The 20,960-nt window shown below is 46.9% G+C and overlaps 1 protein-coding gene across 6 annotated transcripts; it reads left to right on the top strand.

The window, feature by feature from the left end:
* Positions 1-3,171: 3,171 nt before the first annotated feature.
* On the top strand, positions 3,172-20,882 carry LOC120682664 (MAP3K epsilon protein kinase 1-like). Of its 6 annotated transcripts, XM_039964641.1 has the most exons (25): positions 3,172-3,504; positions 3,622-3,756; positions 5,117-5,137; positions 5,779-5,852; positions 5,957-6,047; positions 6,126-6,209; positions 7,109-7,210; positions 7,903-8,034; positions 8,125-8,196; positions 8,279-8,382; positions 8,972-9,068; positions 9,178-9,519; positions 9,853-10,143; positions 10,255-10,299; positions 15,601-15,774; positions 15,856-15,939; positions 16,018-16,109; positions 16,209-16,292; positions 16,401-17,092; positions 18,163-18,309; positions 18,403-18,554; positions 18,660-18,794; positions 19,674-20,080; positions 20,167-20,281; positions 20,394-20,882. In XM_039964641.1, exons 1-25 carry the CDS (start codon positions 3,445-3,447, stop codon positions 20,568-20,570), a joined length of 3,909 nt encoding a protein of 1,302 aa, XP_039820575.1. In that variant the 5' UTR covers positions 3,172-3,444; the 3' UTR covers positions 20,571-20,882. The 6 variants fall into 6 exon arrangements, with proteins under 6 accessions (XP_039820575.1, XP_039820574.1, XP_039820576.1 ...); XM_039964640.1 differs by having other exon boundaries at positions 18,163-18,554; XM_039964642.1 differs by having other exon boundaries at positions 7,826-8,034; positions 18,163-18,554.
* Positions 20,883-20,960: the final 78 nt, after the last annotated feature.

Below are 20,960 nucleotides of genomic sequence, written 5' to 3'. Positions count from 1 at the left end.
CCCGGAACACTCCTTCTCGAGCGTGGCGCGCAGCTTCTGCGTCTGCTCGTGCTCCTCCTGGAGCTTGGCCTAAAGCTCCCGGAGTTGCGCCAGCTGTGCCTGCCGCAGGTCCGAGTTTGCCGAGGTGACCGGTCTGGGCGCCGCAGGCACCACCGGCGGTCCTACCGGTGCGTTTGCTGCGTCGTTTGGCGCGTCATCGTTGTGCTCCTCCAGCTCGACGATGAAGCATTCCCGAGTGGGATCGTAATCCCCATCGCTGGAGTTGTCAGAGTAGGTGAGGCAGTAGTCCGCCGTAGCCTAAAATGACAAAAAAAGCCTCGCGATCGTGGAGCCCAGAGTAGTCCCACTCCGGGGCCACGTGATCGCGCATGAAGACGTACCCCTCGTCCGCGGTGTCGGTGCTATGAGGTTCCAGATCGAGATCAGGTGATGCCCTTGCAGGTCCTCATACGCGCTCACGTTGGTGCTGAAGGATGACGCGTAGGTCGCAGCAGGAGTGCGCATCTCGAAGGGAAAGAGTGGCGGCTTAGCCGCGTTCTCCCCGGGAGGCACTGTTGTTGCCTTTGCTGGTGAAGAGATGGCATCCTCCACCATGGCGACAGGTTGCAGTACGCCAGCCTCAACCCACGTGGGGGATCTGAGGCGAGCCGGTCTACGCCGCTCCATGCGCGCTTGCCGCACGCGCTGGCCCAAACGCCTTCTGCGCCGGGGTGGTGGAGCCGGAGTGTCGAGGTTGGCTCTGGGCGGGAGGAGCTCCGTGTCATAACCGTTGCCGGTTGCCACGAACTCAAGGCTCCCAAACCGGAGCACCGTGCCTGCTGGGAGCAGGCGTGGCCTGTCTGCCATCTAGAGAACGAAAGGGGAGCAAAGGATGATTGTCACGCAGTGTCCCCCTACTTGGCGCATCAACTGTCGGTGTCCGGACCTCGCGGTCTAGCACCAACTAGTGAAATGCTGTGTGTCCCAGTCCCTAGATGGTTGATGCAAGAGCTAACACAATGACACAAGGTTTATCCTGATTCTGGCCACGGGGCCGTACGTCCAGCAGGGTGTGCGAGCACTGTATTATCTTGCACCGGGGTGCTTGTAGTAGGGGGTACAAACTTGGCGAGAGAGGGAGAGAAGCTCCCAAGTCTCTGCGTGTGCTAGAGTTGATTGAGGTGAGTGCCAATATCGAGCTCAAGTGAGCGTGCGTGTGCGCTAAGTTCTCGTGTGTTCTCGTGTTTCGCCATGTCCTGAGAAGAAGCCCGCCTTCCACTTTTATAGGCTCAAGGAGGGGCGGGGTACATGCATGGAAAGTCTCTGACTGCGTCATCTTCTCCCTAAATCGGGGGAGAACAGCTAGTTGTCACTGTGGCCGAGCACTGTGAGGCATGGCTTCGGGCGTCGCCATCGTCCTAGGGAGCTTTTGTCCATGCGCGGGATGTGCGGGCGTCCTGTGGCACCAGTGGGCAGCGTGGTGACTTCTTGTAGGGCGTACTGTCCTCCGTGTCTGACCGGGCGGGGCGCCGAGGGTCCTGCTGGTGGCGGTCTTGTTATGGTCAAGGACCGTACTGTGTTCGAGGGTTGTTCCCCATGCTCGCCGAGGGTCCTGCAGAGGAGGAAGTACACGGGTTTGGCAGCACAGTGGTGGGAATAGCGTCTGGCATGTCCGCACAGCGCACTGCAGGTTCGCACAGCGCCGGAACAGCGCCGGGAATTGCGTCACAGTGACCGGAGTTGGCGGACGGGACTCCGGTCATGTTTGCTGTGCGGCATGGCCGCTGACGCCGTCTGACACCGCGCCACGCTGTGGAGTTGTTGTTAATAAATGCGCTTGTTTGTTGAGTGGGTGGGTTACAGTCCCCGTCTGTCGAGGGGTAGTCTCGATCGAGGCGGAATTTCCCCCCGAACCGAGCCCTCGCGGGAGGCTCGGTCGAGGCGGCCTCGAACGAGGCGGAGCCCGTTGGCTTTCTGAGGGTAGGTCTCCTGCCCTCGGGCGAGGCGGAGACGTAGCGCGCTGTCAGAGGCCTCAGCGGGGAGGCCTCGGACGAGGCGGAGATTGCCCTGTGGCTTCCGAGGAGGCCCCGGAGGTGCCGTCCCTCGGTGTTGGGCCATGGGCCGTGTGCTATTGGGCCTCTTTGGAACATGGAGAGGATTTGGGCGTCGAGTAGTCATTTTTCTCCGAGTAGTCCTTCTTCCCCTGTTGCTTAATTGCGTTTTGCGCTTTTGATGATGTTTTTACCCCTAAGTTTGGGTGCCCCATATTGTGGTACCCGACACTACTACAACATGATCAGGTAGTTCCCTTGTACTGCAGTTAGTTCTACACCTATTCGGGTAGTTACAAGAAAGGTAAGATGCATCCATGTGCTATCTCTTACTCTAGAACATTCTATGCCTATGAGCAGTCCCGCTGCCCCGGGTCTGACAGGGACCAAAACATCTATTTTACCAATCAAGAAGGTAATAATGAAGCAAACGTACCATAAGGAACTAAAGGCTAATCAATTGGAGATTAACATATTTTCTTAGCCATCAGAGGTTGCACACATTTTAGGTGGAAAATTGTGAAAAGTACACGGACAATGCATGATGAAAGAAAAAGAATGGATTAGTAGTAATATGAACAATAGAAAGTGTGATCGGGTGAACTTGTACCAACATTTGCTTGTTTAAGTTGAATATTTAGTATATATGTATGTATATGTACTGGTAGAAGTATACTGGGTTGGGGGCCCTTGACATCCTGGGGCTCTTGGCGGTTGTCCCGGATGGTGAGTCGGGTCTGGTTTTGATCTTATATAATTTTAAATTAAAAAAGATAAAAGATCAAATTAGATTATGAAAAAACATTAAGGCCATAGCTCATTATCATCCCTAGCTATTGACAGTGAGTCATACACCTTGCGTCCTCGTTCTCATCTGTGAAAAAAGCGTAGAGATATACCATGTCACATTTCAGTTCGATCCTTTATTTATTAAAGATTAAAGATAAAGATTAAAGAAAAAGACGAGGAGGATGAAGAGAGCACAAGTACTCAACGGGCCCCGCCGGATGAGGCGCTAGAGTTGATGACAGCTAATTGCCAGTCGTTGCCCCCGCTTATCCCTGCAACATCCTCGTTGGCTTCCGCCAACTCCAAGGGCCCACCCCTCTGTATAAACTCGGATCCGTTCCGTTAGTTTCCCACGCCCAGAAAAAAAATCGAAACGAGAGCGAAAATAGTTAGCAATAATAATTAGAGAAAAGCACCTACACTCTCTCCCCTCTCTCTGCCCTCCGCCTTCGTCTTCCTGCTGCCCTCATCCTCCAATTCCCTCCCCACCCAAACCCTAGAGCAAGCTGAATGGCCCCCGCCGGGAGCTCGCGAGGGACTCCGCGCCGCCGCCGGTGACTGCTGATCCGCCCGCCCCCGCCGCGGCCGCCGGCGCCCAGGCCCGTGCCACGGAGGCGGCGACCAGATGGCGTCGAGGCAGCACAATGCGCAGTTCCACAAATCCAAGACGCTCGACAACAAATACGTGAGTACCCTCGCGTCTCCCACCTCGGATCCGGGGAAAATTCGTGTTTTGTGCGGCCGATTTTCTTTCGGGGGTGCGCTCCTATCACTCACTGTGCTTGTGGGCGCGCGCGCGCAGATGCTTGGAGATGAGATAGGGAAGGGAGCGTACGGCCGAGTGTACAAGGGACTTGACCTGGAGAATGGCGACTTCGTGGCCATCAAGCAGGTCTCGCTGGAGAACATCCCGCAGGAGGATCTCAACATAATAATGGTGAGCTTCCATTATTTGGGCTTATATTGTCATGCATAGCAAGTGCCGACTAGCAAATTTGTGGAATTGCACGAAATGTGGTTTTGCTGTGCTGTGTAACATACAACAGCAGCAGTAGCCTCAGCCGCTATAAGATGCCACTACAAATTTGAGCTATGCTGCTTGCTGTTTGGTAGCGCACTTGCCACACTTTTTTTTTTCAGTAGCATGATACGAAATTGTACCCTAGGTGCTAGGGCTAAGTTGTGCTAGCTTATTCATGTGGACTCGTAAGCAAACTTCCTATAAGGTCTGTTCATACTTGCGATTATAGCAGAAGCCAAAGACACGTGTTGCCTGTGTTTTAGGCTCTGCCATGCTGATTGGTCATGTAGCAAGTTGGTTATACGTTTGTCGGTTGCGATCATATATGGAGCTGTCGAGCTATTAATTGTCGCATGCGTGGGGAAGATATGGTACGTGTTTCCATATAGCATATATGACGTAATATCGTTTCGGATTTCTTTTCATAAGAAAAATGATTAATGACATAAAGTAGCACTATTCTAGGCTGTTACTAGCTGCAGGATATCTGAGCTGAAAAGTGATATTTCAAAGGGCAATGGCCACAACTGCTGTTTGATGACTTGGTTATTACGTCAATGCATGAGATAGGTGCCAAGTAATTTCCAAATTTTCTACTACACACGATAAGTACGGCCATTTTGTTTTGTCGCATTATTCATGAGGAGAAGATCTTTTCTTCAGTTTCAACACCATAACTAATTGACACTGCTCAGACCTTATGTGCCTTTGCACACACTATGGCATGCAACTTTCCTGCAGTGGATAAATTTATCACTTGGCTGCATAACTTCTTATGGGTGGATTGGCAGCAATTATTGACATGTTGTTCATCTAATCCATGTCTCTATAGGTGTTTGGTAAATATTTAATATCTAAAATAGTGTTTTACGTGTTCAGGCTATTTTTGTGGAAGTGGACACTAATTCAGTTATATTTTCCTCTGTTTTGGCATTGACGCACGTGTCATTCAGCATTCGAAGTTGAGGTTTTGTTTTGAAATATGTATGTATGCGCTATTTACTGTTTGTGAAAAACCATAGAGATTTGAACCGGAAACTTCATTTTTCTTTTTGAGCATAACCAATGCATCTGTAATTGTTTGTGGACTGACATACTGTTGCACAGTAAGTTACATAAATACTTCGTCATGGGTCTCAGGATGCACTGGCCGATTGCAATAGTTCTTGTATCTCTGCAGCATAGGGTTCTTACTAATTAATTGTATTTGTTTTCTTTGTGTATGTTAACAATTCTGCACAATGATCTCCATGGTTTGCTGGTGGTGTACATTCAGCAAGAAATTGATCTACTGAAAGTAAGTCTTTTTGTTTTTCATCGTGCAGATATTATCATATTTACTGTTAACACCACATTTTTGTTGTTCACTTAGCACAGATCTACTCCCTTTTGAATCTTTTTTTAATCAGAATTTGTATCTCCTTTGCATGCTCTACTGATATGTAGGTAGAAGTCGCAGTAGCTACTGTAAATACATAAAAATCACACTAGATCCTTGCTTTTACCTAATTTAAACCTCTGTAACCCCGATACTTCAACATGACCCCGTATCACGTATCCGATATGTATCCGCGTATCCGTATCCGATACTCCGATACACCTTTGTGCCTTTAAGTTTTGCAGAAATTTGACGTATCCACGTATCCGTATCGGGCCGATACTGATACGCCTATCCGTATCGGTGCTACATAGATTTAAACTGTTATAAAATTTGAGGTTCTTTTATTTAGTTTTTTGATTCTTTGGTCCATCTTACCCAGTCTCTCCCTAATATTCAATATAAAAGGCAATAAAATCTGGGAATAATGTGGTATGAAAGCTAAAATTCCTATATTTTTTTTCTAGCTGTTTCTATTGTTCTAAAAGGACCACGATCATTTTAATTTTTATGTACTTTTACCTTCTACGGAACTCTAAATCTTTTGGTTCTTTATGCAGAATCTCAATCACAAAAACATTGTTAAGTATCTTGGATCACTGAAGACAAAGAGCCACCTCCATATTATTCTAGAGTAAGCAATTCTTGTTAAAAAATGTCTTGATACAAGGCAGAGGTGCATCTAGTGAATTTTGACTTGGAAGCTATAGACTTCTAATGCCATGGGGGTAATTGCAGGTATGTGGAGAATGGCTCACTTGCCAATATTATCAAGCCAAACAAATTTGGACCTTTTCCTGAATCATTGGTGGCTGTCTACATTGCCCAGGTGCTTGATGTGATGACTGCAACACTACTAATTTTCTTTTTCTTTCATTTTATCTGATTTTAGTTTCTATGTGGCCAGGTGTTGGAAGGTCTGGTTTACCTGCATGAACAAGGTGTCATACATAGAGATATCAAGGGTGCAAATATATTGACTACCAAAGAGGTTAATAGTTGCATAATAAGTTTATTTTCCAGGGTTTATTCTTTGTTCCACTTATTGAATATGTTAAAATACAAATATTGCAAAATCTCACAAGCTCAAATGTTGCTGGACAAAACCCATTAAGGTGCAAAGACACTGATCTAAGATGGAAGTTTTTAATATCGTAGATTCATAGTTGGAAGCATTCTATTGCATAAAACCATGAAAAATTTGGTACAAAGAAAGAAAAGGCGCCCAAGTCTAGATACAGACTCAAATGGCAGAGTGGTCTAGCATTGATTTTGGTAGCAGTTGTTAATAGTCAATGTAGTTGTTCCTTCTTGATGGAGAGAATAATTGTCTCTGTTCCTCCAAATCCTAGAAGGGTGGGATATATATTTCCTATACATGGGCCTCTATACATGGGCTCACATATACACCAACACCCCCCCGCAGTCTGAACTACCGGCGCAGCGGTGTTCAAGACTGGACAACAAGAAACACTGGACAACAGATGGAGAGAATAATTGTCTCTATTCCTCCAAACCCTAGAAGGGTGGGATATATATTTCCTATACATGGGCCTCTAGATGGGCCTCTATACATGGGCTCACATATACACCAACACTTCTGCCTCAATATGGACTAAGCACAAATTGTCATCAACAATTGTATATAAGCTTCTACCAGTTTATCCTGCACTAGATACTGTTATGACTCTTCGAAATTCCCTATTACTTGTTTTTGGAAATTTAAAGTACTATGTACCAACATAACTTGAAGAGTGTTTTTATTCTCAGATGTATTATTCGCTCACTTCAAAATAATCAGGCTTACTATTTAAATTTTAAACTTGCTCTTATAATCATAGCAGCACTTTTCTTCTCTATATCTTCATTTGTGCAACATGCTTGGTTTAGGGCCTTGTCAAACTTGCTGATTTTGGAGTTGCCACTAAATTGACTGAAGCTGATATTAACACTCATTCTGTGGTCGGCACTCCATACTGGATGGCCCCTGAGGTTTGATTGCTTAACTGTTTTTAGTTCTTGAATATGATGTTCCTGCTGAACTATTGTGCACTATGTCACTAACATATTGAAGTAATTTCTTATCTTATTTGTGTGTGTTTTACTATAAAATGGCTTGAAGGTTCTCTGGCCCACTGTTCTGTGGACATAAAATTTGTCGAACAGAGATTAAAACGACCATTAATTTAGCATTTATTCATCAAGTTGAATGTCCATCCCTTTATGTGGGGTCGTATTGATTGGGAATTAGTACGATGATCAATGATCATTAGGCCAGTGGAACTTATTTGTGCTGTGCTATTATGTTACATTGCTTCTGGAATTTCCACATGCATTGAGATTTTGGTGATGACGGCGGTTTTACAAGTCCAGCAGTGGTGACACGTTGTAGATTTTTAAAGGATGTGTGTACGCAAGGTTCACTAAAAATATCCACTCCAAGCTGAAGTGTTTTACTTACATATTCAGCTAGGACAACTAAACTGAGTAAAATTGCAAAATTGCATCATTGACTGCATATCATACTCTATTAGAGTTCCTAAGTTGCTAACAGGATTATAGCATAATATTGATTGCTATTATGGCTTCTATGGTCTTTCAACACAGCGATAAAAATGCATTTGTACAATGTTTCGGACCTTTTGAACTTCACTCATCATGTTACCAATACATGACTAAATTAGGTCATCGAAATGTCTGGTGTTTGTGCTGCTTCTGATATCTGGAGTGTTGGTTGCACTGTAATTGAGTTGCTCACATGTGCCCCACCATATTACGATCTCCAGCCTATGCCTGCACTGTTCCGCATTGTTCAGGTAGGTTGCATACATCTGTTTTGTATCTCCTTACATGTTTGCAAGCGACTCTTTATTCAGCTATATGAGAATACTATTTATTTTGTATAGGATGTGCATCCACCGATACCAGAGGGTCTTTCTCCTGAGATTACTGATTTTCTCCGGCAATGTTTCCAAAAGGTACACTGTTATTTTATATGTTATTTGAGAGCTCGAGTAATATTCTTTAGTACATGTCCTGATTTTAACAAAACAATTGTAGGATGCAATGCAAAGGCCTGATGCGAAGACATTATTGATGCATCCATGGTTGCAAAACTCGAGACGAGCTTTGCCTGCTTCCCTTCGGCAACCTACTCCATTGAGGTATATAGCGGGCAAGAAACGTACATCATGATGATTTGATAATTTGACCTTTTACACGCTTCTGCATTGCAGTATAGAGAAAACTTCTATAGACACATTTGTTTGAAGTATTGCTAGATTTACAAAGATCTATATGACGGTCGTTTATTTATGCAAGTCCCACACATAGTTGTCACAGCATTGACTAATCTACAGCTCGATGCCAAACGACCAAGGTGTCACAGTCGGCTGTGGGAGTACGGCATGGAGCATCGCCTTAGCCGCCGCTTGAGCTTGTTTTGCTTCCTGCCAGCACTCTCTTGTGACCATCTGAAGCACCACAACACGATTTTACAAGGCACACTCTCAGATTTCACTTGCTGCCCCTTGATTTTGGCTCTGCTACTACTTGATTTGGCTTCTCAAACACCTATGGACTTTAGCCCTTTCCCTGCCCATTCTAGTTGTTCTTATTTATGGACTTTTGCTTCATAATATATCACACAAATCTATGGTTTTTATATTTTCTAGATTGGTTCTCCACATATTATTTGATCCATCTTTTTATAGTGACCTTGAGAAGATATTTTAATTCTTTTGGTACAATCAGGAACATTGATGGGGATGATGAAGGAAGTGTCCATAATAGCGCTGGTTTCTGCACACCAGGAGATTCTCAAACACCTATCACTTCTAACGTTGAGCAGGTAACACCAGGGAATTTCTATCTCAGGGTGTGGTCCTCCAAAATATTGTGCAGTGGACCAACTATATAAGGCTTGCAAATTTACACTATTTTTGTTTATACTGCTGTAGGAAAATGGGAGAAAAGAACCAATTCTGGAATCTGCTGCTCAAAATAAACCTGATGAGCTTCCTGATGGAAATTTAAAACCTACCGAGGACAGTAGCTCAAACAATCTGGCAGTTATGAAAGATAACATAGTTCTTAATAAAGACCCGACATTAGTTTTACATGAGAAGCTACCAGTGGATGCTTCATCTGGGGACGCTGATTTGAATGGCAAAGTGATGGCACATGAAGTGCAAGTTGGTCTGCCAAGTAAGATGGAGCCTGAAAGTAAAGGAAGTTCAAGTCTTGAGGATGGTGATGTGTTCTCCTTTCAGGCTGGAAGGCAGAATATTGACTACCAAAAGGTGAGATCTTTCTGCATAGCATTTTAAGGAGTCACTATTATACATGTGTTTCTACTTTATGCTCTACATGCAATTGCTTAGCCAACCATTTGTTGTACAAATGGGAGTGGGAAAAGTAAAAAAGAAGTGTAAGAGTGAAAATACTTGAAGTGTATTGTCTGGGTGAAGGATCAGGATGAGATTGTGCATGATCCTGCCAAGTCAAGTTGGTTTAGGTTACAATTGACACCCTTTAATCAAATTCTATTGCAGTTAGGCTGCCATTTATTTCATTATCAAGGTCTTGAACTGATTTTCTTATTATTGGAAGTTAAATGTATCCTGCATTGACAGGTGGTTGAATCTTCAGTTGAGGTGCCGAAAGAGCTGAGTAGATTTAGTGACAAACCTGGAGATGCCTCATTGGAAGATTTATTTCCACCAATCGACAGACAGGGCAATTATGGAGCTGAAGCTTCAACATCAACTACCGACCATGAACTTCCATATAATGGTGTATCAAATGACCTTGCAAAGGTGCTCAATGCCAGAGTAGCGGAGAAGCAAAAGGGAAATGATAGCGAGTCCACAAATGGTGGGAAACTAATTGAAATTGCAGATCGACTACAAGATATTGATGCACAGGTACTGTACTAACACTACCATTATCCTATATACCTTCCTTTAGTAGTAAAATAGATGAAATTCCATTTACTCTAGCTCAGATTTTGATGGCATTATCAACAACATTTACAGGGTTTTGGTGACAATATTGCTGGAGAGAGTCTTTTCCCTTGGCAGGTGTGCTATTGCTTCCTTCTACTACCACAATGCATTCTTCAACTGCTGTCTGTGTTTGTAAAAACCCATATCAATATCAATACTTTTGCATGTTTCTTAAAGCATCTTCTAGGCCTTAAGGTGCCTTGAGGGTGTAAGCCGTTGCTGACGAGCTGGGGTAGCTAGATATGGTGATGAGCTGGATAGTCTAGGAAAGCCCAATCTCTCCTGTTTTGTTTCCCTTTTTTCTTGAGATGCTAATACATGTATGACGGCCCATTGTCTTATTGCTTTGACTTACTTAGGCAATATGAATGGAGTCAGTTGCCACGCCTTACCTTATCGCCTTAGAATCATGCTTCGGCAATGCTCTTGGTCAACCTTTACGATCCCATAAATATACTTCCTCCATTTCATTATATTTGTGATTTGTCCATAGCACACCATGCGCACAGACCAAGTACTATCTTTAAGACAAAAATCAATATGAAATAACCATCTGTACCCCTATTTAATGCCATAATACAACAATTTCTCTTCGATTGGAGCATTTAATTAAGATAGGGAGTGAAAACATCACTATAACTACACCATTCATATCATCAATGTACAAACATTATGGAATGTGGCCTCCTGAGACCACGGACAAATATGGTGAAACAGAGGGAGTATATTTTGTATATATGTCACCTGTACTGGTAGCATGGCATTTATTATGGATCTTGGTGATGGTTATCTGTTCCCTTGGAAACTTGCTGGTTGCTCTGAGTTGTTTAAGCCTGAAATGTTGATGATTTTTGTCCAAACATGTGCCCCTGTTGGTTGATTGCATGATCATTACTATTTAGGGCATTATTTTCTGTTTGAAATACATGGTATTTGCATGTGAAATCACAGTATGTTGTGTAAGAGAGGGAGAATAGAAGAGAATAATGGCTTGTATTACTCCAAACCCTAGAAGGGTGGGATATATCGTTCCTATACATGGGCCTCTATACATGGGATCAATATACACCCCCCCCGCAGTCTGAACTACCGACGCAGCGGTGTTCAAGACTGGACAAGAAGAAAGTACAAAGGGCAAATACCCCCCCCCCCCCCCAGCCACAACTAGCCACCTGCTACGTTGAGGCTGGAGCGAAACTCCGAGAAAGTTGAGGAGGGTAGTCCCTTGGTGAAGATGTCAGCAAACTGGGAGGTGGTCGGGACATGGAGTACCCGAACATTGCCGATTGCGACCCTGTTGTGCACAAAGTGCAAGTCAATCTCCACGTGCTTCGTCCGCTGATGCTGGACGGGGTTGGTGGAGAGATACACGGCGCTGACGTTGTCGCAATAGACGAGTGTGCTCTTGGCGAGCGGACTGTGGAGCTCCGCCAAGAGCTATCGTAGCCAGGACGCCTCCGCCACGCCGTTAGCGACAGCACGGTACTCCGCCTCGACACTGGAGCGGGAGACAACCGGCTGCCGCTTGGACGACCAGGAGACCAGGTTGCCGCCCAGGAAGACGGCGTAGCTGGAAGTGGAGCGACGAGTGTCCGGACAACCAGCCCAGTCAGCGTCGGTGTAGACAACCAGCTCAGCAGAGGACGAGCGGTGAAGCACCAGGCCGAGGTTCACAGTGCCACGGACGTACCGGAGGAGACGCTTCAGCGCAGCAAGGTGTGACTCCCGGGGATCATGCATATGGAGACAAACCTGCTGAACCGCGTAGGTGAGGTCCGGCCTGTTGAAGGTGAGGTACTGCAAAGCGCCGGCCAGACTCCGGTGGGCAGTAGGATCAGCCACCGGATCACCCAGATCAGCAGACAGCTTCGCCTGAGTGTCGACAGGAGTGGAGCAGGGCTTGTTGCAATCAGTCATCCCAGCCCGCTTCAGAATATCAAGTGCATACTGCCGCTGGTGAAGGAGAAGACCAGACGGACGAGGCTCAATAGTGACGCCCAAGAAGTGGTGGAGCTGACCCAGATCCTTAATAGCAAACTCCTGCTGCAGAGAGGAGATGACACTCTGAAGCAATCGCTGACTAGAGGCGGTGAGCACAATGTCATCGACATAGAGCAGCAGATAGGCAGTCTCATCTCCACGACGGTAGATGAAGAGAGATGTGTCAGACTTGGCCTCGGTGAACCCCAATGTCAGCAATAACGTGGCGAACCGAGAGTACCAAGCCCGAGGAGCCTACTTCAGACCATAGAGAGACTTGTTGCGCCGGCAGACCATATCCGGATGACTCGAGTCCACAAATCTCGCTGGCTGAGAGCATTAGACAGTCTCTGACAGTGTGCCGTGAAGAAACGCATTCTTCACGACCAGCTGGTGCACAGGCCAAGAGCGCGAGAGCGCAAGCGAGAGGACTGTGCGCACCGTAGCGGGCTTCACGACTGGACTGAAGGTCTCATCATAGTCCACACCAGGCCGCTGAGTGAACCCCCGAAGAACCCAACGAGTCTTGTAGCGCTCCAGTGTGCCATCAGCGCGACGCTTATGCGTCCAGATCCACTTGCTAGTCACCACATTACAACCAGACGGACGCGGCACGAGGTCCCACATCTGGTTGGCAAGAAGAGCCGCGTACTCCTCTTCCATCGCGCGACGCCAGTGAGGATCCGCCAAGGCGTCGCGAACAGAGGATGGTACCGGAGAGACCCGCGGCTCTCCCTCGGTGGTGGAGAGAGTCGCGGCCTGAGACGCCATCCGCCGAGTCACCATGGGATGGATATGCCGAGGATCCCGATGGATGACTGGCGGGTGGTACACCTCCGGCTCGGCTCGAGAGGGAGTTGGAGGAGGCGACGGCGACGGCGACGGCGACGGCTCCGGTGTAGGCGTCGTAGGAGCCTCCGGAGCAGGAGTCGGCGCCGAACGACGCCGGTACACCTGCACCGGCTGAGCGTACCGCGCAGGCGCAGCAGGAGACACCGGGTCCGCTCGCGGCACGACCGGAGGTCCAGGGGCCGTGCGTGGCGCGACCGCGGGCACCGGGGCCGCGCTCGGCGCAGCAGGGATCACTGGAAGCGGTGCTGGTGTGCCGGGGAAACCTGCAGGGAAAGGACAAACAGGTAACGGTGGCTGAACCACCGGGTCAGTCGGAAACAGAGACTCCAGCTCGGGTTCAGGAGAAGGAGTGGAGGAGGTGGAGTAGGGGAAATCCGACTCGTCAAAGACGACGTGTCGGGAGATCAGGACGCGGCGAGAGGTGAGGTCAAAGCATCGGTACCCCTTGTGGTTAGGGGAGTAACCGAGGAACACACAACGAGTCGAGCGGGGCGCCAGCTTGTGAGGAGCAGTGGCGGAGGTGTTAGGGTAACACGCACACCCGAAGACCCGAAGGTGGTCGTAGCGAGGAGGGGTACCGAAAAGAGTGGTGGGGAGTGGGAGCAGGAGACGCAGTGGACGGAAGACGGTTGAGCAAGTAGGTGGCGGTGTGGAGGCTCTCAACCCAGAAGCGCGGGGGCAGAGAGGCTTGGATCAGAAGGGTGCGCACGACGTCGTTCGTCGTGCAAATCATCCGCTCAGCCTTGCCGTTCTGAGGAGAGGTATACGGACAAGACATACGCAGCTAAACACCCCGAGAGAGGAAGAAAGAACGGGAGGTGGAGTTGTCGAACTCCCGCCCGTTGTCACACTGGACGGCCTTAACGGTGAGGCCGAACTGAGTGGACACCTAGGCAAAGAAGTGGAGGAGGGTGGGGAAGGTCTCAGACTTGGCGCGCAAAGGAAACGTCCAAGAGTAGTGCGAGAAATCATCGACCACCACCAGATAGTATTTATAACCAGAAAGGCTAAGAACAGGAGAGGTCCACAGGTCACAGTGAACAAGATCAAATGCATGCGTCGCATGCGAAGAAGAAGAAAAAGAGAGCCGAACATGACGACCAAGCTGGCACGCATGGCAGAGGGGCTCAGCAGGAGCTCTAGTACCAGGAACATCGGTACTACGACTGAGCTGAGCCAGAACGTCGCGGCCAGGGTGACCAAGACGGCGGTGCCAGATGGTGGAAGACGGCGTCGCGGCAAAAGCTGCAGACCAAGACGACCAGGGCGAAGAAGAAGGCGAGAGTGGTGCAGCGGAAGAAGGAAGACGAAGGGTGTAAAGGGGCCCCGTGCTGTCACACCGGAGTAGTGGACGCCGGGAGGCCGAATCCTTTACAGTGAGGCCAGAAGAATCAAACTCGATGGAACAAGAATTGTCAGCTGTAAAGGGCAGCCTGCGCAGCATGCGCGGCGGGCGCAACGGCCTGCGCGGTGGGCGCCCGCGCGGCCTGCGCGGCGGCGAGGGAGGCGGCAGCGGCGGTGGCGGCGCCGCTCGTGCCCCCTGCGCCCGCACCCCCTGCAGCAGCAGCAGTCGGCAGCGGGCCGGGAGGAGGTGGTGGCCCGCCCGCACCGGGCCCTGCGGCTGCAGCCAGCGCGGCGGCGTAGGGCAGCGCAGCCAGCCAGCCAGCGGTAGCAGCGGCGGCGGCGGGCGAATCGGGCAGGGAAGGGGCGGCGGCCGGCTCGGGCGCGGCGGCGGCGGCCCGCTGAGGCCCCGGCTGTGCAGTGCCGAGCGCAGGAACGACGGCATGCCACGGTTGCACCACGCCGGGAGCAGAGCCGCACCAGGCTGGGGCAGGGGTGGGAGGTCCCGCGCCCCCGGCGGCCGCGCCCAGGGCGGCGGCGCAGCGGGCCGGCGCGGCAGCGGCCTGGAGGCAGCTCGGCGGCCAGGGCTGGGCGGCCGGAGCAGAGCCCCAGTGGCCCCGCCAGATCTTGCAGCAGGGGAGGGAGGAGGGAGGGTGGAGAGGGCAGGAGCGGGAGGACCCGCGCCCCCGGCGGCCGCGCCCAGGGCGGCGGCGCAGCGGGCGGCGCGGCGGCGGCCTGGAGGTAGCCCGGCGGCCAGGGCTGGGCGGCCGGAGCCCCGCCAGATCTTGCAGCAGGGGAGGGAGGATGGAGGGAGGAGAGGGAAGGGAAGGAGAGGTCCGGCGGCGCCGGCGGCCGGCCGGCCATGGAGGCGGCGGCGGCCATGAGCTAGGCTGATACCATGTAAGAGAGGGAGAATAGGAGAGAATAATGGCTTGTATTACCCCAAACCCTAGAAGGGTGGGATATATCGTTCCTATACATGGGCCTCTATACATGGGCTCAATATACACCAACATGTTGGATATCTTATTCACTAAAAAACTTTACTATTGCGCCTCTTAAATAAGAACAGCCAGCCAACCTACTCAGTAGCGGCACTTCAGTTTGACTTTTAGACTATTTCCTGCAAAGTACAGGTTGCTAACATACATTTCTAACTGCCAGCTTGAGCTTGAAATACCCTTCGTTCCTCTCTTTTTGTAGGAATACAGCAAAATAGTAACACAACTGAAACCCGGGGAAAGTGAAGATGTGATATTGTCAGCATGCCAAAAGCTTCTATTATACTTCAGTCACCGGCCTGGGCAAAAACAGATTTATGTGACACAGAATGGTTTCCTCCCGCTAATGGAACTCCTTGAACTTCCCAAAAACCGTGTATGAACTTTTTACTTCGGTTTCACAAACTTTTTGCTTGCTCTTTTCACTGAAAAGTTGACTGTTCACTCTTTTTTGTAGATCTTGAGCTCCGTTCTGCAGCTCATCAACAACATTGTAAAAGATAATACGGGCTTCCTAGAAAATGCGTGCCTTGTTGGCCTCGTAAGACATTGTTCCCATGCAATTCATGACCTCCATACTTTTGTGGAGTGATAGTTGATATTTAAAAACTATCTGCAGATTCCAGTGGTGATGAATTTTGCAGAGCCAAATCGTCCAAAGGATGTTCGGGTGCAAGCATCCTTGTTTCTTCAGCAGCTTTGTCAGGCCAGGTCTTTTTTTACTCCGACATAGTTGATGGTTTCTTATTTTAATAAAAAAGTGGAGGGAATTAATGCTCTGGTTTACTAATATTTAATTTCCATCTCCAGCACCTTGACATTGCAAATGTTCATTGCATGCCAAGGGATCCCTGTTTTGGTGAGCTTTTTGGAGCCTGATTATGCAAAATACAGGCAAGTCATCTGATTGTTGACATAAATCTTCTCTTCAGATTTTTCTTGTGTATTCATTGTTTAAATGCTTGTATCTAACTAATGCCAGAATATATTTTAAATTTGCAGGGATATGGTTCATCTTGCAATTGATGGCATATGGCAGGTCTTCAAACTACAGCATTCAACTCTTAGAAATGATTTCTGCCGTATAGCGGCAAAAAATGGGATACTTCTTAGGCTGGTGAATACTCTTCATAGCTTGAATGAAGCAACAAGATTTGCTTCCATCTCAGGGTCAGGCGCTTCAGTAACACAAAATGGCTCAACCCCCCGACGAAGATCTGGTCAATTAGACCCTTCATTTATTGAAAATTCCAAAGCAAGGCTGGATCATCACCATTCATCTGGTTCTCTGCAATCCTTACAAGCAGATACAGATAAGCACCATATATTAATTGATTCTTCGTCATCTCCTAGGTTTAGTGATAAAACTGGTGTTGGTAACATAGAGAGGAACGAGAATGACTTGGTTAGGACACCGAGGCTTAGTGTTTCTGCAGGAAGAACATCTACAGATAGATCACCAAAGCACATAGAACTAGTTTCAAATGGTCATAATAGCGGTCAAAATGACCAAGTCCGGCCTCTATTGAGTTTGTTGGAGAAAGAACCACCTTCTCGACATGTATCTGGACAACTTGATTACGTTCACCACTTATCTGGATTGGGAAGGCATGAAACCATTTTGCCGTTATTACACGCATCAACAGAGAGGAAAACAAATGGTGAACTTGACTTAATAATGGCGGAATTTGCTGGTACTTTATTCTGTGCCCTTTATTCCAGACTTCAGTTTTTAGCATATTGGTGTATCCACCCATCGTGCATTCTGCATTTCTGTCACTTAAGCAGTTTACTCTATGTTTGACTCCTCTTTTCTGATAGTTTACTGTTGATCAAATGCTAAACTTTTTGGTTTTGTTACACATGGACAAAAAGACCTACACTAGAATATTACCATTCTGCATAATCCTTTATTCATCATCCCATCGTATTCTTAACTTATCATTTTTTCTTCTTTCCATTTATGTTAATACCACATTTGGATGTCAGAGTTCCAGAATCTCATCATTGAGATTTGTCATTTCTTTATTTTATATGCCTTGTCTTTTTGGTTTGCTTCTGGTTCCAATATACCTATATACCTTCTTTCCGCAAACAAGTTCCCCTATCAACTGGAAAAAAAGAGAGTCAGTATTACTATCCACCTCATGTCTGCACAATGTGGTACACAAGTTACCTTGAAAGCACCTATGCTCTAGTTACTGACAAGTAAAAAGGATAGACTAAAGTTACACACAGAAAAAAAAACTCTCAGGCTATAGACCTATATTACTTCTGTCCAAGACCAGAACAGAGAATAGTCACTGTATTAAAATATTTCAGAGGAATAGTCACTGACTTTTCACATCTCCTGTATTACTTGTGTACCTTGCTTCAATTATTTACGTACTGCTATATTTTGCAAATTTGGAGCAAATGTACTTAGGACCTTGCTGTTGGATTATTTTGTTGCTCAGGTCCCTTATGTTCTTTTAAGTGGTAAGAAGCCTGTGTTTATTGAGGAAGGATCCAGCACAAAACCACCCTAGGGCCTGCTCACTGTTCATTCATGGTTCTGTGAATGGTGCTGTGCTACTCTCTGTGTGTATCCTGCATGTTTGAGGGAAAGAAAGGATAAATTAGTTTCCAGTCCTTAGTTTCGCTTATGTAAATCACCAGCATTTTTAGTACAGAAGGAATCATCCATATGAAGTATGGAAATGTTTGATGCTATGGCCCAAGACCTCTTTATGTGCTAACAAACTGATTTTTGAACTTCATGCAGAGGTCTCTAGACATGGAAGGGAAAATGGCCATATTGATTCTAGTGTAAAAGATTCAAACAGAGTTCAAAGTATGAAATATGCACCTTCAGCAGGTGTATCTAATGAAGGAGCATCTACTTCTGGAGCTGCATCGCAAACAGCATCTGGTGTGTTATCTGGATCAGGAGTGCTCAATTTAAGACCAGGGAGTACAACATCATCTGGTCCATTAGCTCAGATGTTCTCTTCCATGAGCGCAGATGTTGCACGTGAGTATCTTGAGAAAGTGGCCGATCTTCTTTTGGAGTTTGCACAAGCAGACACAGTGGTAAAATCTCTTATGGCCAGCCAAAGCCTTCTTGCACGGATTTTCCAGATGTTCAACAAGATAGAACCTCCTATTCTTCTTAAGGTAAAGCCTAAAGCATTCGATTGTTTCTGCTATCTACTTGGTCATGTGACTGATTTCTTTTTCCTTATTGTTTCTGTTATGGAACTGGTTGTTCTTTTTGTGCAGATTCTTAGGTGTATTAATCATTTGTCTGGTGATCCTAATTGTCTTGAGACACTTCAACGCACAGATGCAATCAAGCATCTGATACCGATTCTTGAACTTCATGATGGACCTCTGGTATATCAAATACATAGTGAGGTGCGCACTTCTTTGTTTTATCCGAGCATGCTTACCAGGGGAAGAAAATTGTACCAGCTAGCATGTCCTTTTTGTTTTTATGTGGTGAAACATTTTGAGTCAATATTATTGACATTAAGTTGTGGCCCATGTTTCTATATTAGCTGGTTGGAGTCTTGGTCTACTGCTCTTAAGTCAGAGGGTGCTGTGGCTTTGTGGTATTATGTATGTGTAAATGAGCAAAGTTTATGCCTCTTTTTACATAGCCAGTATGCAATTTATATAGCGTAATCGAAGTTGGAGCAAACCATCACCTGACTGTTTGGAAAAGGTCGCGGCATCCGGCACCTTAGGTCCTGGGGGCGTGGTCCTGGGTTGTTTTTCTTTTGTAAGAGTCGACTTAGTGGTGTGGGTTGTACTGAGTACAGGGGTTGTCTAACCTCTGTACTCATTCCTTTCTTCTATCTTAAATGAAATGGCGCGCAGTCCTGCGCCGTTCGAGAAAAAACTGTTTGGAAAAGGTTTTAGGCAACAGAATGGCATTGTTTGCAATGACAATGTGCTTGTAGCTGTGCACCTTTTATGTGTACAGCTGTGTTACCCGGACACCCGTGTCTTAATTTTTTTGCCGAGTCGGATACCCCGCACCCGTGTCGGATTCCGACACCCGTGTCGGATTCCAAGTGTTATTTGCTGTGTCCCAAAAAATTCTAACGAATCGGACACCTGCACCCGAGTCGGATACAGACACCCGCACCCGTGTCCATGTAACACTGGTGTACAGTCTGAGTTGAAAAGTGGTTATTGTTAAATAACTAATTTCTCAGAACCATGTGGACAACTTGCCTTCTGTTTATTTATGTTTTCAGCACATAATAACTACCTCTAACCTGTCTCTAGGTCCTCAACGCTTTGTTCAACCTTTGCAAGATTAATAAAAGAAGACAGGAACAAGCAGCTGAAAATGGGATCATCCCTCACTTGATGAATTTTGTTATGTCAGACTCACCCCTAAGGCAGTATGCCCTGCCTTTGCTGTGTGATATGGCCCATGCTTCTCGCAACTCTAGAGAGCAGTTGAGGGCTCATGGAGGGCTAGATGTGTACTTAAATCTTTTGGAGGATGATGCATGGGCATGCACAGCATTAGATTCTATTGCTGTTTGTTTGGCTCATGATAATGATCACAGAAAAGTAGAACAAGCGCTGTTGAAGAAAGAGGCAATTCAGAAATTAGTGAAATTCTTCCAGGACTGCCCAGAACAATATTTTGTTCATACATTGGATGCTTTCTTGAAGATAATCACGTAAGAATATGAGGTGGCATTGCCTGATTGTCTGCGATTGTGCTACAGATTACTGATTAGTACATTGTACGCAATGTCTTCTGCAGGAAATCTTCTCGGATAAATACTGCAATGGCCACCAATGGTTTGACAACATTGCTTATTGCAAGACTTGACCATCGAGAAGCTATTGCTCGCTTGACTTTGCTGAAACTCATAAAGGTTTGACATCTAGTCATAGCTGGATCAAATGGTCCTGCATTTTAGTAACTCTGTCAAATGATTCTTGTAGTCATGTAGAATCTGAACTTTATGGTGTATGGAACTTTTCCAGGTTGTCTATGAGCACCATCCTCGACCAAAGCAGCTCATAGTAGAGAATGACCTTCCCCAAAAGCTACAAAATCTCATTGAAGAACGCAGGGATGGGCAACGCGGTGGCCAACAAGTGTTGGTCAAACAAATGGCCACCTCATTGTTGAAAGCGCTGCATATCAACACTGTTTTGTGATTTTGGTGGGTCATGTATTTTCCTCTCAAGTTGTATATGTTTGCCCAAGAGGAAAAGGTGTCCCTTTTCTGTTTCTGTGGTGATTTCACCTGAGCACCAGACTCATGTTGTACCTGTTCCTTCTTTTATCGGGAGAAAGGTTCAACGTTCTGGTGCAGGATAAGATGGTTCTGTTCTTCGTGGTTGTTTATATTTAGCGTATGTTAGTGAAGAAATTGTAAATTAGACTTCTCCAAACTACAAAACAAAAGCCATGTTGACCTGTTTTGCTGTATAATGTGTTGGTAAAATCTTAAAATATCTTTCTTGTGAGTTTGGTGGCTATATGCCCATATCAATGGCCTCTTGCTTCAGGCCCTGTTTATCCTAGGATAATGACTGGATCATGCT

Source organism: Panicum virgatum, chromosome 7N, assembly GCF_016808335.1.
Source record: "Panicum virgatum strain AP13 chromosome 7N, P.virgatum_v5, whole genome shotgun sequence".
NCBI classification, from domain to species: Eukaryota; Viridiplantae; Streptophyta; class Magnoliopsida; order Poales; family Poaceae; genus Panicum; species Panicum virgatum.
This window is presented reverse-complemented; position numbering and strand designations above follow the sequence as displayed.